This window comes from Paramisgurnus dabryanus, chromosome 7 (assembly GCF_030506205.2).
Source record: "Paramisgurnus dabryanus chromosome 7, PD_genome_1.1, whole genome shotgun sequence".
Lineage (NCBI taxonomy): Eukaryota > Metazoa > Chordata > Actinopteri > Cypriniformes > Cobitidae > Paramisgurnus > Paramisgurnus dabryanus.
Window position 1 is genome coordinate 42,110,998 of NC_133343.1, and position 18,485 is coordinate 42,129,482.

General features: G+C 38.4%; 1 protein-coding gene across 5 annotated transcripts in view; it reads right to left on the bottom strand.

The window, feature by feature from the left end:
• Positions 1-18,485, bottom strand: part of hdlbpa (high density lipoprotein binding protein a) — a 220,577-nt gene that overhangs the window by 37,851 nt on the left and 164,241 nt on the right. For all 5 annotated transcript variants that reach the window (XM_065266689.2, XM_065266690.2, XM_065266686.2 and 2 more), the window contains 2 exons: positions 14,025-14,129; positions 13,823-13,936 (listed from right to left, as the gene is read on the bottom strand). In XM_065266689.2, coding sequence (XP_065122761.2) covers positions 13,823-13,936; positions 14,025-14,129 — 219 coding nt within the window. The remainder of the gene's footprint in view (positions 1-13,822; positions 13,937-14,024; positions 14,130-18,485) is intronic.

Sequence of the window (18,485 nt, forward strand, 5' to 3'; positions counted from 1 at the left end):
AAAGAGTTAAATATGTTTTACAAACAATTGTAAAAAATGTTGTAAAAAAATATTAGTATTCTCTTATATTAAGAATAACAATATGATACATTTATATTGCGCTTAAATGCTTTACATATGGAAAGAGGAACTATTCTCAACCACCACCAATAAACGTCTGGAGAGGTGTGTGAAACGCGCAACCATAGCTGCTCGGATAAAATTAAAATACAATGAACACTTAATATGCCCTCCTGGTTTTAGACTATGAGTAGCAAAAGAACAAGGTCAGAATCAGAGGACTCGCTGGCTGACATCCCACCAAGCCAGAATGATATCGCTGCAGGTCAGATGCAAGCTTTTTTCAATACCCTTTTGTAGGTACGTGACAATATCCGCTGTCGCGGCTGTCAGCTTGGTTCCCCTCGACGCAACGTTGGATTTCCTCAGACGATGTGCAGAGTAAAAACATTAATGAAATTGTATAATACATACTTGCTAAACTACAAGTGAACAAAATTTCAATTAATTTGAACGACGCGCACAGGAGTTTTACCACCTGCAAAATGGAAAACAATGGGACAAAATAAAGTGACGACTTTCGAGTTTCAAATGACCAATATTTTGTTATTCTTGAACCCATAGACATGGTCTTGGTTTCCAGAGATTATCTTTGCCCGACAGCTACAATATGTTATTACAAAATTAATAACATCATTATGGAGAAATGAGTGCTTGCAGAATATATATAATTTTTGACGAATGCTTATCAGTACATTACTTTTTTGTTTCTTCAACTTTAAAGATGAATATTCTCCTTTAGAGATGGACAATTTTCAGCAATAGCAGATTATATTCAAAATTTTGAGCTCATAAAAAAGATTTTTCGCTTATTTAAATGACTTTGTGTTTTCATGCACGTTTAGTTTTGGTGCAATTTCACCAAAAGCTTATAATTAGGAAATACACACAACACGCTTAACTTATATTTTCTATATGTTAAAAATGTTGTAAAAAATACGTATTCTTATGTAATAAGAATAACAATATGATACATTTATATTGCGCACAAAATGATTTAGATATGGAAAGAGGAATTCTTCTCAACTACAACCAAAGTTTTCTTTAGAAAAACGGCATTTAAACCCACGTAGACCGAACAAGAAAACGTATGCTTACATACAGTCAGTGTATGATATCTTTTTTATATAGTTTTACATATTTTTATTTATATGCATTTAATAATAGGCTACCGTAAGATCATAATGTACACACTGTTAAAAATGATTCAGAGGCTTTGTAAACATCTCTAAAATAAATGATTAAAGTAACTTAATAAAAATCTCTTCATGCAGTTATGTGATTTTTTTTGTTGGAAAATAAATTACTAAAAATAGAACAGATATTTTGTGTAAAATGTACATATATTATTTGATGTATACGCCTTAATAATATAATTAAATTTATTTATTACATTTACAGATTATTTTAATCAATATATTTAAGAAGGTCAGAGTTATACATTTAAGTTTTTAAAACTGTAATAATCACATATTTCAAATTATTATTATTTCTATTTGACATCAAAATGTGTAAGTTTTACGCCTAACTTGAAGTATGATTTACTTACTATTTTTACATTGATATTATTTGAGTAAATGTAGGCAAAAAAATCAATTCATAATAAGTAGAACAAATGTCATTTTTATCACATAGCCAATGGTTTTTAATCAGCAACAAAGAACCTGCGCCTTTTGCCGATGACAAACACCTCAGAAACTCCTCGAATTTATGAATATTTACACTCACAATATGATTTTATTTCCTGACTACAAAAGTATAACATATACAAATTCTCAGTAAAATTTATTAAACACCATTGCATACTTTTTTTATTGTGTTTCATACCATGTAAAGGGAAACATGATAATATAAAAAGTAGCCTACTGTTCAGTAATGAAGAAAAGCGCAACACAACCATGTTAAAGCTATTAAAACGTTCAGATGCAAAAATGAACTAAATGTAAAATTAGATAAACTAGTTAATGATATTGCGTAAATGCGCTCGGTCTCTTCAAAGGTCTTCGCAAATTATTTTGTTATAAGACTCAGTTATCATACAGCACGTCTCTTCTACTGTAAGTACACGGAAAAAATAAGACAAATGATGCGCGTTTGAGTCGGAATTTTATGAAGAATGTGTGACTGTTTATGTAACTGGCAAAAGAAAACTTTGCCAACGAAATGTTTGCCAAAACGCGTGCATTTGTATGACATCAAAGTCTATCGCCTAAACACAGATAATCCGTGTCATGTTACTTCAATATCATACAGTATACACTCAGCATGAAGTCGAGCACACAAATTGCCGTCAGTATGGCCTACATGAAACATGACTGCCATCTACAGGTTTTTGTATTTCCTGTGTCCCCCACCGAACCCCCCTTCTGCAGGATCTCACAGAATTTCGGAAGTGCTCGCGGCATTCTGCTCTCAGAGACGCGCATTTTTAAAGGGCACATCTGTATACACCAGCTGAGATCGCCATAGGGCGCAAACTGAAAGGACCCTTGGATCAGTTCCAACATCTTCATCCAGATCCTGACCACTCGGCCTACAATGTCACTGAACGCCAGCAATCCCTCCTGAGCAAGGTAAAGGAGAATGTCACAAAAGCCCAGGAGCGACAAGGAAAGTACTATAACCAGAAGAGAAGACAGGAGACTTTTGAAGAGGCAAATCTTGTCAGGGTTCGCACTCATCTGTTGTCTGGAGCAGGGGATGCATTCATGGCAAAGTTAGCGCCTAAGTGGCAAGGACCTGCTAAGGTAATTAAACAAGTGAATAAAGTCAATTACAAAGTTGAAGTGTCTAAGGCCCTGTACAGACCGAAACTTATCATGTAAAATTTTTTAAAAGGTTTTACGGTGATGTACAACCTTTCTCTTAAGGGGGGGGGGGGGGTGTAACAGTGCTAAGGATCTGTTCCATGTTTTAAGCTGTAATGTTACTCCCTCTCTCTAAAGGAAGTGTTATCCTTTTTAAGAGAGACAAGTTAGAGTGTTTGGTAGAGGTGCCAGCATGGCTTTGGGTGTTTGCTCAACATGGCCTTATGCCTGAAACCCTATTTTGAGGAACAGCATCTAAAAGTGTTAGATTGTGTTATTCTATGTTGTTATTTGATGAAGTGCATATTGTGATTTGTGTGTTTTTGTATATTTGTTCAGAGGGTTTTTGTTTGACCTCATTCATCATCCTATAAGGACTCTTCATTGGACTATGATTTGATTTGATTTGATTCAACAACTTTAATTATAACCTGGATGAACTCTTGGAAACGGTTTGAGACAATTTATGTTTCACTGTTATTCCTGAACTTTAATTATCATCTGATAATCCCTTATTATCTGGACTATTTGGATCACTGGGACATTGCTTATATACCTGCATTAAAGCAGGATCGGACTGAACTGTGCTAATGGAAGTTGTAAATGTTTATTTATATCAGGCATGTGATTGGCTAAGGACAAAAAAGCAGGAAAATATATTGAGACCCCCCCACACACACACGCCAATCAAACTGGTGGCGGATCTATACGGATAGTAAAGCAGGACCCATAACAACTTATTTGAACAAAAAAACACATTTTAATTTATTTTACAGCTAGATGTGCAAAATGCAACTTATGACACATAACAACTTATTTGGTAGATATGTAACAGTGGCAATCAAAAGCAAGTGTCTTGTCCACTGCTCCATCACCACCTCTCTCTATAACAACAACAACTTTTAATACTTTAAGTAAATTTCCAAGCCTGTAGTTTGGTACTTTTACTTGAGTAAAGAAGTTAAATCAGTACTTCTACTTTTACCAGAGTATTTTTTTTAAAACAAATATCTGTAAAAATGTGCTACACAGGACCTTTAGTTATAATAAAGTGTCTTAAAGGTCTCTTTTCCTAATTTTAGACCCCTGTAGATGAGTAACTTTGTTAGCTGTTAAACATAAACAATAGAAAGTTGACACTAATAAATGAAAGCAATTGTACAAAAAAAGTACAGGTGCTATTTATTTTAATCAAACTGGTCAACCTTAAAACTTTAAAAACACGAAACCTTTGAAACAAACGATGTTACAGAGGCCGTTTCTCAATCCTAAATCTGCAGACTTCCGGAGGTCGCATTTCTAAGCTGCATACGTCATCAAGACTCATCAAGATTCACAATATTAACAATTATAAAGTTTACAATTATTCCTAGTTAATCGTAAATTGTTGTAATATGTTTATGACTTCCGAAAGTAATGCTCAGTTAGGTTAAACCAGGCTTGATGACGTGTGCAGCCTATGAGACCTCCGAGGCTGCAGCCTTCCGAATCCGATTGAGAAACGTTCAGAGGTAACTTATTTCCTTGCCTTTTTTCGGAACCAATATTGTTGCATCGTCCCTCTCTCAGTCGCCACCAGGATTTTCTGCAATGGCGCTCATTTTCCTCTCATTTCTGTGAAAATTGCCGCTCCAAATCCACCAAGTAAACCAACGTATATGTTTGCTGCTTTGTTTTGCGTCACGCGAGTGACAGCCAAACGTCGCAAATGAGGAGAAGAGAGGAGAGAAGCGATCGGGTCTGATTGGTGATGAATAGGGTTTGGTTTTACACTGTGTGAGTGTAAGCAAGTTTGACAACATAACATCTGGATTGTTTTAATGTAAATACGTGAACACGTGAATAGCATCTGAATACAGGGTATGAATCGAGATCGTGATTCCTTTTTCAATAGACACAAGCAATAATACATACCAGATCATCCGATCTGGAAATGTTTTTTTTTTCACGATACCACTAGCGCGAGGGCGACTGAGGTACACTGCAGGACCCCTCGCAGGGAGCTTGATTGATCTGACCAATACAATCATACTTAGCCATCCGCCATTTGCGAACGGTCGGAAACAAGTCCTTGTTGATACTTGGAAAGGAAGGAAAATGCATCTCTTTGTCATCTGACGTGCCGCCCGGTGTGGCCCTGTTGCGCGGGGACGACGATTGTGGTTCCGTCCCGGGTTACCATGGTGACGGCTGTGAGATACCCCCCTCCCCCCTATTTTTTTTTACGTATCTGCATGATTCACGTAGGTCACATTTTCAGGTCGGAAAATCCGGAATTCCGGATTAATCCGGAAAAATCCCATCCCTGTTATATGTATATGCTTTACTGTTGTCACCACTGTTTGTGTATATATACGTATATTGTTTGGGGTTATCTCACAAAGCATTAATACATCACTCTACTCTTAGAAGCAAGAATCTCCTCTTTATTTAATGTGACCCAAAACTGAGGTGTAACATTGTTTTATGCAGTTTTTTGTCAAAGCTAATCATTTCACTACCTCTATTTAAACTACAACAGCCATCTTAATAACTGGTAAACATTAGGCTAGCTTCACATAAGAGAAATTATACTTTTAGATTTCGCCAGAGCAGTAATGATGACTCGCATAATATTTGAGCCTTTTTCTGCTTTGAATTTCGGAGAAACGCCAGGATCTTTTTTCTAGTTCACAAAAATCGTTTCAATGCATTTCCTTTATTAAGACATCTAATGTCATTGTGGATAAGCAAGTGATCATTGAGGCGACATATCAGACAACAACTATCGGAAAAGGTGGTGTTGTAAGCTGGAAATACAATAAATGAAGTTTAAAAAAATTATTTCACTCAGTGATTGACAGCATAATGCAATCGATCGTGTTCCCGTTCAACAGTAGCTAAGCATACGATTTAGATAAATAGATTTATCTTCTTATCTGAAGATTATGTAAATGACAGCGCAATGTGTCATTGCTTTCTTTTAAATTTCTCAAAGTCATGACTGTTTAAATACACTTGGCGTTACATGCATGATTTAAGGTAAAGTGACACTTTTTCGCGTCAATTCACAATCATTTAAACCATGCAGCTGTCATAAAGCCGACGCTAAACGATCACTGCTATGCGAGTGAGGACGCGATACTCAGGCGTGCCTACGCATCTTTACAAACTAATACGTTTACAATGTATTACACTGATGAAAAAGGGAATTAAACTTGTCATGCCATATATCATTGAAATAAAAGAAAGGGTTTAATGTTAGATGTCTGAATCATATCATTCCTACTGTATTGTGGAACTGCACGTTCTCCAGGAGAGCTCACTTTGATTCAAGCGTTCAGAATATAGCATACATGTGCACAAAACTGCAAATGAATATGAGAAATATTAATATTCCATTGAATTTATTATCAAATAATACTCAATATATATAGTTTTTCAATAATCAAACAGTCAGTTTCTGTCTAGTCACGTGTGAAGGCACGCTTGGACATAAATGCTGCCATCTAGTGGTAAAGACGAATTGCAATTTTTTTATTTACATAGGGTTCAAGTGGATATTTTAAAGTGAAATTAACATAATATAGACATGTTACTGCAATGTTTTTTTTATCTTGGGCATCTTCAAATTGGAGTCCCGAGTTCATGTAAAAAATTTGGTTTAGATATGTGAAAGTGTTCCTGAGATATGAACTACTTCCTGTTTGGCGACTACATCACAGGTATCTTTTGGGCTGTGATGGGCAATTGCTTCCGAAAAATCAAAAATCCTTGTAGTAACTTTTGTAAGGCTTGGTCCAAGGATCATGTACGTAGAGTTTCATGAAGTTTGGACAAAATTTGTGACCTGTGAATCTTTAAGGTTTTCTGTTCAATCCAATAAGGCGGAAGAACGACATGGATTTGTGACATCAGGTTGTCAAGCAACTTAGACCGGCACTGCCTGAACATTTTAAAGTTTGAACAGTGTCTCTGTGTCAAACGGCCTAGTCACAGGAGCTGGCCAAAAATTAGGTCAGAAGAAGAAGCAGAAGCAGCAGAAGCAGAAGCAGCAGAAGCAGAAGCAGCAGAAGCAGAAGCAGCAGAAGCAGCAGAAGCAGAAGCAGCAGAAGCAGAAGCAGCAGAAGCAGCAGAAGCAGAAGCAGCAGAAGCAGAAGCAGAAGAAGCAGAAGCAGAAGAAGCAGAAGCAGAAGAAGCAGAAGCAGAAGAAGCAGAAGCAGAAGAAGCAGAAGCAGAAGAAGCAGAAGCAGAAGCAGAAGAATATAGCTGCAAGCAGCAATTGCGGGGCCAAGCACCTTCAGCGCAATGAGCACCCAAAGCACAGCAAACACCACACGACGCAGCAAATGCGCAAAGCGCAGAAAGCGCGCAATACAGAGCCCGAACCTGAAGCAAAGCAAATGCAGAGCAGAACCACTGCAGTGCAGAACGACAACAGTATAGATGGCAAAAATAACATGTGTGAAAAACCAGACAGGTCGAGAAGAACGTTTTAAAGTGAACACAAAAGGAAATCTCAATAAGTGAAAGTAAGAGCTGGGATTCGAACCCATGACCTCAGTCTCCCAAAGCATGGCACTTACTGCATGCACCACTGAGTAAATGATAAAACCACTGAGTTGGTGTGTCCAAGCTATAGAAAAGAGCTTCAGAGCTATAAACATTGATATCCAGCAATTACCAAAAGTGCAGAAATGACAACAGAGAGCACAAATAACTGAAATACAATGTATAGTATGAAAATCACAAAACTTAAGTGAGAAAAAAGTTAAGACAAAAATCACTGCACATGGGATTCGAACCCATGACCTCAGAATCTCATGGCATGTGATTTACTAGATGCGCAACTCAGTTAACACAGCTCAAGGGGCAGCAAAAAAACAGCTTAGGTGCTGCAAGGATTGACATGTGCCAATCAACACAGATGCAGAACTGACAGTGCAGAGCAGAACTAACAGAAATACAATGTATATGAGAATCAAAAAGCTCAAGTGAGATTGAAGACAAGAACATCATTCTGTATAGTAATGCTATACAATGTAATATACAGTCACATTAATTTACTATGACAAATAGACAACGTCAAAGACATGATCAACTTTGGAGAGGTATTTCTAAAAAAGAGAACAGAATATCAAAAATCTGTTCAGTCATTTCTGTGCGGATTGCTCCAAACATTATACGAGCAGTACCTGGCATAAAATAAACAAAATTTGTAAAAGGAGTAGCGAAAAAATCATCTACCATATGCTTTACAATAACACATGAACAGAATGTTGGAAAATGACAAACGAGGTATCGTTGCAATCGGCATAAACCAGTGAATACAATTTCACAAAGAAATGAATATCAGACAAAGTATTCAGAAGTTATAAGCAGTTTCATAAGAACTGTTATAGTTTATAACCCCTAGGTGGCGTTGTACTCTGACTTCCCAGGTACCTTCAGGACATCATGTTAAAGCTCCTTACTAATTTTTGCGCGGATATGTCCAATAGTTAAAATATAACAAATTATGTGAAATTTCAAAATGGCGGACAGGCGGTTCGGTCAAACCCGGCATAATACACATCGACAGATGCGGCATGAGGTAAGCAATCCATAGACATCAAGCCATCAAGACAACAAACAGTTCAGAAGTTATGGGCAAAAATAGCCTATTTTCATATCTCAAGACCCATAGGTGGCGCTGTCAACAAATTTGGCAAGAATCCCAAGTTCATGGTCCACATGAAGTGTACCACATTTCAATTGATCAAAGAATGACCGAGCTACAGCTTCAGAACCATTTTTGCATCAACCTCGTTAAGTTTGCGCATTTACTACTTTTGAACAAAGATAAATATCAAAATTCTGTTCGATCATTTCTGTGCGGCTCACTCCAAAGTTCACGTGTGCCAAATTTCATAACAATTGAACCAAATTTGAAGGAGTAGCAGCGAATAAACGGAATACTGTACATTTCAAAATGGCCGCTACTGTAATGGGTTGAGTCTTACTGTAAAGTATAAAATTCAATAAGCATGAGGAGAGCAATCACGTGTACTAAGTAGAATTTTCATAGATCAAGCGGATCAGCAGTTATAACCATTTGAACATTGAATTTTTGCACTGCTGGTGGCGCTATAGAGTTAGTGCTAGAGACCCCATTTTTGGTCACTTGACTTTTCAGGACCACCTCTACAACTGTGCCAAATTTCATCATTTTCCTATGTACGGTTCATAGGGCTGCCATAGACTCCCATTGGGGAAATATAATAATAATACTAGGGGTGGGCGGAATGACCAAAAATGTATTCCACGGAATGAGTCATTTTATTTCACGGAACGGAATATTTGACGGAATACATGTTTTTCAGTTTATATTGTTTTTTGATAATAAAAATTTATAGAAATACACCACTCACTATAGCTTTTAACTAAATGCTCACCACAGTTTTAAAATGAGAAATTTAAAGTTAATAATGTTAAAGTGAAAATGCCCAGAAGATAACAACAGATAAGTCTTGATTAGACAGAATCTTGTTTTTAATTGAGTTATAAATATATGCAAAAACCTACAGACAGGATAAAAACCTACAGTATATGAGAGACGAAGCTCTATAAATGTGACAGGTGCTATGATGTGATGATCATAAAGTTTGTTTTAAGATCTTGACGCCCTTTACTGTCTATTATACCTTAACATTTGCATTTCTTTCTCGTCTTTCCGATCAAATATGTTTGTATAAGCAAATGGCGCATCAAACTACGTCGCTCCAGCAGCGCACATCACTGATATAAATGCGAGTTTTATCTTAGCTTGCTTAAAGTTCAGAAAAACAACTATTAGCATTATGTGCGAGAAGAACTCTTTATTTCGCGTCGCAGCTCCTTGCGCATGCCTAGAGAGACCTCTGCACGCGAGAGACCAGCCGGCCGGCTGCTGCATGAGGAGATAAAGAGAGCGCGCGCGCAAGAGAGAGAGAGAGAGAGCGAGCAAGAGAGCGAGCAAGACAAGAGTCTCGCTGCGTGACCCGCGGTGGATTCACTGGCACCAATTATAAAAATTACACAAATAACGCGTTCATTTTTTATAAGTGAACTATTTTACATGTTTTTCCGTCACACTCAGTCTAACATGCTGGAGGGCAGAGTTAGCCACGCCCACTTATTTGCAACGGAATATACCGTCATACCACCCAGCCCTAAATAATACTGACAATAACAATAGGTGTCTCAGCACCTTTGGTGCTTGACCCCAGAAGGAGGAGGAGGAGGAGGAGAAGGAGGAGAAGGAGAAGGAGGAGGAGGAGGAGAAGGAGAAGAAGAAGGAGGAGGAGAAGGAGGAGGAGGAGGAGGAGGAGAAGGAGGAGAAGGAGGAGGAGGAGGAGGAGGAGAAGGAGGAGGAGGAGGAGGAGGAGAAGGAGGAGGAGGAGGAGGAGGAGGAGGAGGAGGAGGAGGAGGAGGAAGAAGAGGAGAAAGAGCAGAAAGAGCAGAAAGAGCAGAAGAAGCAGAAGAAGCAGAACACTTAATATATATATATATATATATATATATATATATATATATATATATATATATATATATATATATATATATATATATATATATATATATATATATATATATATATATATATATATATATATATATATATATATATTGCAGTCTTTGATTCTGGGATAATAGTGCTCATAAATGGCTGTTTAAATGTGGTTGCTTGGAGCTGGAAACGGTATTCTTTAAGTCATGACTTAACAAGCAGATAACGTGAGCATGAAGACTGCAGTTTACAAGTGAGTTTATAAAATTTTTGCTTTAAGGTGTGTATTTATTCAATAGTGCTCACAATATGCTGTTTAAATAATATCCTCTATTGAAATGAGTGGAGGTTTGGACCCGGAAACAGTATTTCTTAAGTCATTACTTAACAACCGGATTGTCCGCGATATATGTGTGTTGTATTCGCTGTTTGATGGGGATGTAAAGACGCATCCGCTATTAGGACCGGAGCACGTCCTCATAGAAAATACACATATCTCTGTAAAGGCAAAGAGAGAAATCCAAATCTGCACGTGGCACGAGCAACAGGTTGTAAAAATGCTCGCACTGCATAAAAATGCTCTCTAACTAGAGCCGCATTTAGGAGCCCTATGATGACAAAAGTAAACACAAAGATCGGTTCATGAGATCGGCAAATTTAGCAAGTACCGATCGAGTCATTTAATGCCGTTATCGGCCGAGGAAGTCAGCATATTATTATGGAACTACTGATGGAACATGGGCCTTTTTGGCGATGCCTTTAATTCTTTTTCTGGAAAAAGTCAATGGGACAATCACAAGCTTCACGGTTTTTGTCAAAAATATCTAAAAATGTGTTATGAAAAAACACAATCGGAGGACTTGGTGGGTTAGAACAAAATAGGGGTAAGTGATTTATGATGAAATTGTAATTTTGGGGTGAACTAACCCTTTGAGTGCAATTAATATTTATAGTCAAACTGCTGAAGATTAAGTTTTTTCAAATTTGTAAAATTCCTGCAGGTACGTTTACATATACATGTTTACATATACACACGTACACACGTACACGTACACGTACACACACACACACACACACACACACACACACACACACGTACACACACACACACACAGTGAGGAAATAAGTATCTGAACACCACTTAGAAATCATGGAGGGGTCTGAAATTGTCATCGTAGGTGCATGCCCATTGTTAAAGACATAATCTAAAAAAATCCAGAAATTACTATATGATTTTTTTTTACTATTTATTTGTATGACACAGCTGTAAATAAGTATTTGAACACCTGTCTATAAGCTAGAATTCTGACCCTTAAAGACATGTTAGTCTGTCTTTAAAATATCCACCTCCACACCTTATCCTAAATTAGATGCACCTGTTTGAGGTCGTTAGCTGCATAAAGACACCCGTCCACCCCATACAATCAGTAAGAATCCAACTACTAACATGGCCAAGACCAAAGAGCTGTCCAAAGACACTAGAGACAAAATATGTTCACCTCCACAAGGCCGGAAAGGGCTACGGGGAAATTGCAAAGCAGCCTGGTAAAAAAAGGTCCACTGCAATCATTAGAAAATAGAAGCAGCTAAACATGACTGTCAATCTCTCTCTGACTGGGGCTCCATGCAAGATCTCACCTCGTGGGGTCTCAATGGCGCTTTTCCATTGCATAGTACCAAACGGTTTGGTTTGGGTCGGCTTACTTTTGGGAGCTTTTCCTTTGGGTGCAGTACCCGATACTTTTGTTCGTACCACCTCGGTTGGGGTTCAAAGCGACCTGAGCTGATACCAAGGGTGACGCGAAAACACTGTAGATCACTGATTGGTCTGAGAGAATCGTCACTACGCGTCATCGCTATAATGTAAAGATTAGCTCTATCTTTAGTGCTAGCTTGTGCTCGAGCAAACATGTTATCATCTGTGCTCTGCTATAAGTTCCCAAACTCCCTTTTAGCGATGAAAAACATCCACAGGTTGAGTATCAGGGACAACATACCAGTTTTTTTCCAAACTTGCAGTTTGTGGCGGAACATTCACGATGAGCACGTCAGCATTATGCTTAAACGCAACTTTAATGAGGCTCAGCGGAGTACGTCAACTACTGACGCAACGGGTGTTTGAACAGAAACTGTCACGTAAGACAGAGGTAACGTTAGTGATAAACACGATCAGCAAACATCTATTTGTGGTGGCCAATTTTTATTTTGTAGTGTACTGAGAAATAAATAAATGGGAATTTACAACAACGCTCTTACTTGTATGATGTCACAGCAGTAGGCAGCGCAAATATAAAGACACGCCTATACATGCTCCCACTACGAAGTGATACCAAACTCGATTGAAAAGCTAACCACGCCAAGGTGAGGTGAGCTGACCCGACCCAAACTAAACTAAACTGTGGGGTACTATGCAATGGAAAAGCGCCATAAGAAAGGTGAGAAATCAGCCCAGAACTACACGGGAGGACCTGGTCAATGACCTGAAGAGAGCTGGGACCACAGTTTCCAAGGTTACTGTTGGTAAAACACTAGGACCGTCATGGTTTGAAATCATGCATGGCACGGAAGGTTCCCCTGCTTAAACCAGCACATGTCCAGGCCCGTCTTACGTTTGCCAATGACCATTTGGATGATCCAGAGGAGTCATGGGAGAAAGTCATGTGGTCAAATGAGACCAAACACGTTAAGTGGAATTATGACCAAAAAGTTCTATTTTGGAGGAAGAAGAACGATGAGTACCATCCCAAGAACACCATCCCTACTGTGAAGCATGGGGGTGGTAGCATCATGCTTTGGGGGTGTTTTTTGCACATGGGACAGGGCAACTGCACTGTATTAAGGAGAGGATAACCGGGGCCATGTATTGCGAGATTTTGGGGAACAACCTCCTTCCCTAAGTTAGAGCTTTTAAGATGGGTCAAGGCTGGGTCTTCCAACATGACAATGACCCGAAACACACAGCCAGGATAACCAAGGTCTCCAGACCTAAACCCAATAGAGAATCTTTGGAGGGAGCTCAAACTCCTTGTTTCTCAGCGACAGGCCAGAAACCTGACTGATCTAGAGAAGATCTGTGTGGAGGAATGGGCCAAATCCCTCCTGCAGTGTGTGTAAACCTGGTAAAAACTACAAAAAACGTTTGACCCCTGTAATTGCAAACAAAGGCTACTGTACCAAATATTAACACTGACTTTCTCAGGTGTTCAAATACTTATTTGCAGCTGTATCATACAAATAAATAATCTAAAAAAAAATGTTTTAACTAGGTCTCTCACAGTTGACATGCACCTACGATGACAATTTCAGACCTCTCCATGATTTCTAAGTGGGAGAACTTGCAAAATAGCAGTGTTCAAATACTTATTTTCCTCACTGTACCACTTTCCTCAATCTACATATATACATAAACACACACACACACAGAAAATTAAACAGAAAATTTGCATACCATTTCAGCCACCACTTTCTGCATAAATTTTGTGCATTTCTCCACCTCAGTGCGAGGTCCACGTAGTTGTACAATGTCACTTTTCTGCGCTGGGTCAGGGAAGTTGATGATAACCTATAAGCAGATGGAAAACCTGTTTATTTCTTCATCAATATGCATACAACTCAAAAACAATTAAAAAACAATATCAGTTTTTTTTTACCTCAGGAAACTTGTCCCGAACTTCCTTAATTCTCTCCCCTTTCTGTCCGATGATGGCTCGATGAAAACGCTGTTCAATGATCATGTCCTTTGTACGCTCGTTCTCCTGAAATCATAAGACTGTCTTTTAAATTTAAAACTTCTATAAAAAATCAAGATTACTTAACTTAGGGGTTATAAAGCATTTTTCTAGCATCTGACAAAAGGTAAACTCATCTGTATAGGGTTAAAGCAATGTACACTTCCATTTAGAAAATTTTATTGGTAAACCCCAACCAAAGAAGCATGGAGAATATGCTATAAGGGCTGCAATTCTTCCTTTAACTGTCACTATCCCACAGGTGGGACGTTCGGTATTACCAGTGTTGGGCAGTAGCGAAGCTAGTAGTTTAACTAAATTTTTCAGTAGCTTGCCGGTAGTTTGGCTGCTTTCTAAATCAAATAGCTTTTCAGTAGCGAAGCTCTTTTTTTGAACAAGTAGTCCGCACTACTTGTTCAAAAAAAGAGCTTCTTATACTTCGAATACTTCCACACAAGCTACAATTTTCTACACATTTCTGAAGTCGGCCTGAATTTGAAAATAAGTGTGTCATTTTTAATCAAAACGGGACCTCGTTTGTCCCATATTTTTGAGTTGTGCAGTCTTCATTCATGCAAAACATTACCACTCGCATTCTGTAAAGACTCGTGTGCTACCTCTGATTGGGTGTCACTGCCATCATCAGTTTGATTAGTTGTTTAATACAGTCAAGATCAGGTGAGGGGCCAATCAGGGTCAAAGGGAAGGGTGGGTCTCGTTGCTGTGTCTGGAGTTGATTTTAAACAATGGCAGAGATAGCTCCAGTTCAGCGTATACCTCTGTAAGTTTCAGAGCTGAAAGTACTGACAAAACGCAACTGCACTATTTGTCATCGAGTAACAGTTACTGTCTGATGCGCTCGCTGGTTTGTCAGATGCGCGACAGCAATCATATCATGCATCAGGAGAGGAGCATTCCCGCAATACTTTTACAAAAGTCATAGCACCCTATCACAATTCAAGTAACGTTATCTCCCAAGGTACAGTGTAATAGTTTTCTCCTTTTCTAATCAATCATCTTCTGTTTGATTACATTACATTTCAAATGCTGCCTATTTGTTAAGAAATAACTTTGAAAATGTAAATGAATCACATCCCGACGTTATAATTTGTCTTTATGAAGGCTAAGATGTAGCCTATATAGTCAGACACATAAGCATTAATTTAATCAGAGTTAAGATATATTTTTAATACCGATTTAATAAAATCTAGGGACTGTTTTCAGGACAAGGTTTAGATTAACTATTTAAAAAAATTTCTTATTGTGGTGACACGCGATCTGTATGTTCGTCTGAAGATTCCGATCGCATCGATGTGCCTATTGTGAGTCCTGGGTATAGTGTGTCAAATCACAAAGGTGGATTTTTTGACAGTTGCATGCAAATGAACTTTTAAATACTCCTCCTAGAATATTTATGCGATTGACACCAAACGTAAGTAACATGATGCAGAGACATTGTAGATGATAACTTGCGAAGGAATTTTGGATATCTCGAACGCTGTTCCCATGGCAATGTGTCAAACTTTACATTCATTTTTAAGGCATATGTAAGCCTTACAGTTGCATTGGGTAAACTTTTAAATACTCCTCCTAGAATATTTATGCGATTGACACCCAACGTGGGTAACATGATGATGTTGAGACATTGTCGATGCTAAATTGTGAAGGAATTTTTGATCCCTCAAACTCTGTTCCCATGGCAACGCGTCAAACTTTACTTTCATTTTCACACATATTTAAAGAGCCAGTAAGATGACAATTTTAAGCATCCTATCACTATTTATAAGTCCCGGACAACAGGTTTAAATGCATGCAAGGTCAAAAAACACTGTAATTTTCTCAAAATATAAATTTAAAATTACCCCATTTCTCAGAGATCCCCAAACGATTCGTGTGAAGCCGTTCAACGACTCAGTCTGCCTAAACCCCACCTTTCAGTAGCCTACTCTGCTCTGATTGGTCAACTGACACAGTGTCTTTGCACAGATCACAGATCAGTCTCACAGACCACAGATCGGTGGCACAGACCAACAACAGTGCAATATGTATTGACCTCGTGCTAACATGATTTACTGAGAAGACATTATCAACATCAATACACATCATTCATCATTAATCCAAGCAATAACAACGACGATTGAAACTAACATTTTACACTCATTTAAGCATTTATGTAAACTAACCGGGTCATAGCAAAACCGCTTGCTATCGTGACTCTGACAGTATATAAGTTAGTTTAAACAACGATATCATTCATCATTAATCCAAGCAATAAAAACGAATATAGACATTTAACACTCTTTTAAGCAAGTATGTAGCTATAATCATACTTACAGTTTGTGGTTAGGAGACGCATGTTGTTCCAAATAAAGTGGGTACTGAACCACTTTCATTGCCAAACGTCTAAATCCCTCCGATAAAAATTTATTTTAACCACTGATTCTTCACAGCCAGACACGTTTATTATATCCCTCCTTGAAAAAGTCTCCTTTGGTAGTGAAAACAACACAAGCTGAAAACACAGCGTGAGCTGATGTTTACACTCACACACAAACTAGCTGTGGGCGGGTCATAGTTTTCGTTTCTCCCAGGCAAGGCTGTAGGCGGAGATTAGTATCTCATGTGACGTGGATAAGTTCGTGTGACGTGGATAATATCAGGAAGAAGACTCACTCCCTATAACGACTCGTTTCAGCGATTCAGAGTCGACTCCCTACTTTAGAAGCCAATAACTTTATTAATCGTGCACTTTTTGGTTCAAATACTTTACACGTTGTTTACATTGATGGACAGCTACATGACACACTGCAATAAAGGTAAGTTTCGATTTTGGATCTGTGTGGCTCTTTAAGACTGACAGTTCCATGCCGTGAACTTTTAAATACTCTTCTTAGAGGATTCATACCAAAAGTTGTGTCCATAATGCAGAGGCAGGAATATTTGACATCTCAAACGCTGTTCCCATGGCAATGCGTCAAACTTTATGGCTTTAAATGCGTTCATATTTAAGGCTTTTGGCATGCTTAAAATAACCTGACAACACAGATAAGCGTTGTCGGACGTTAAGCGTGGGCTAAAGCTCAGACATGGGCATAGCTCTGTAGCGGCTCTCTAGCGCCCCCTTTCGTCTAAAATGTGCAATTAGTTTTACCCACAATCCTGAAACGTGGTAAGTACATTGCTCTCATCAAAACAAACAACTTTTAAATCTACAGTCATTAGCTCAGCCCAACAGGAAGTCGGCCATTTGATGCTGATTTTTGGACATTTGGATGCCCTAAACTTTTAAATAATTCTCCTAGGGGATTCATGCGATTGACACCGAACGTGGTGAATTTGATGTCATTTAAGGCCCTTGGCATGCTTAGATTAACTTAATTTCAAAAACTCTTAAAATTTGGCACAGACATCAGAATCGTCCGTTATTGGGACCAGGCAAAGGCTAGAATATGGGCGTGGTAGAGGGGCTCTGTAGCGCCCCTGTAATGCAAAAACAAACATTAGTGCACAGATGGGGCAAACATGTACGAAAGTTGGTGCGGATAAAGATCTCACAGACCCAAACAACTTCCGCCCGCAAAACCTATTGGCTCCACCCAACACGAAGTGGGCCATTTAGTATTTTCAAAAATGCATACGATGAACTTTTAAATACTCCTCCTAGGGAAATAATACGATTGACACCAAATGTAGTGATCATGATGTTGATACATTGCACTTGTTAAATGGCGAAGGGATTTTTTTATTTGTAAATATCCTATGAACTTGAAATAATCTTGACAAACTATATATTGTCTGAAAGCTCTAAGAATGTAGTTTTCATATTGCAAAGCCATATGATTATAGAAATGGTTACAGTGTTGTTATACAGTGTTACACTGACTTTAAGTGTAATGCCTTCCAGAAAATGTTCTTAAAATATATAAACATAAAATTTATCAAAATGAAAGAACAGACCCTTTGCTTCAAAAAAAAAAAAAAAACCCAAAACGTTTCATCGCTTCATTAGTTTTTTTATCACCTTTCAAATATGGGTAGGTTTCTTTAAAAACACAAAATTTTTAGCAAAAAGCTGAAATAATTCCATTTTTGTGAAGGGCTTTTGATAGATATAAGAAGCAGAGCGAGCCTCAAAAATCTACACGGACATACAGCTGTTTGTCCTAGGGCAGAGGTGGGCAATTCTGGTCCTGGAGGGTCACAGTCCTGCAGAGTTTAGCTACAACTCTAATCAAGCACACCTGAAAAATCTAATCAACATTTTTAGAATCACTTGCAAATGAATTTCAGGTGTGCTGGATTAGGGGTGGAGCTAAACTCTGCAGGACTGTGGCCCTCCAGGACCAGAATTCCCCACCCCTGCCCTAGGGTGATACTTCCGGG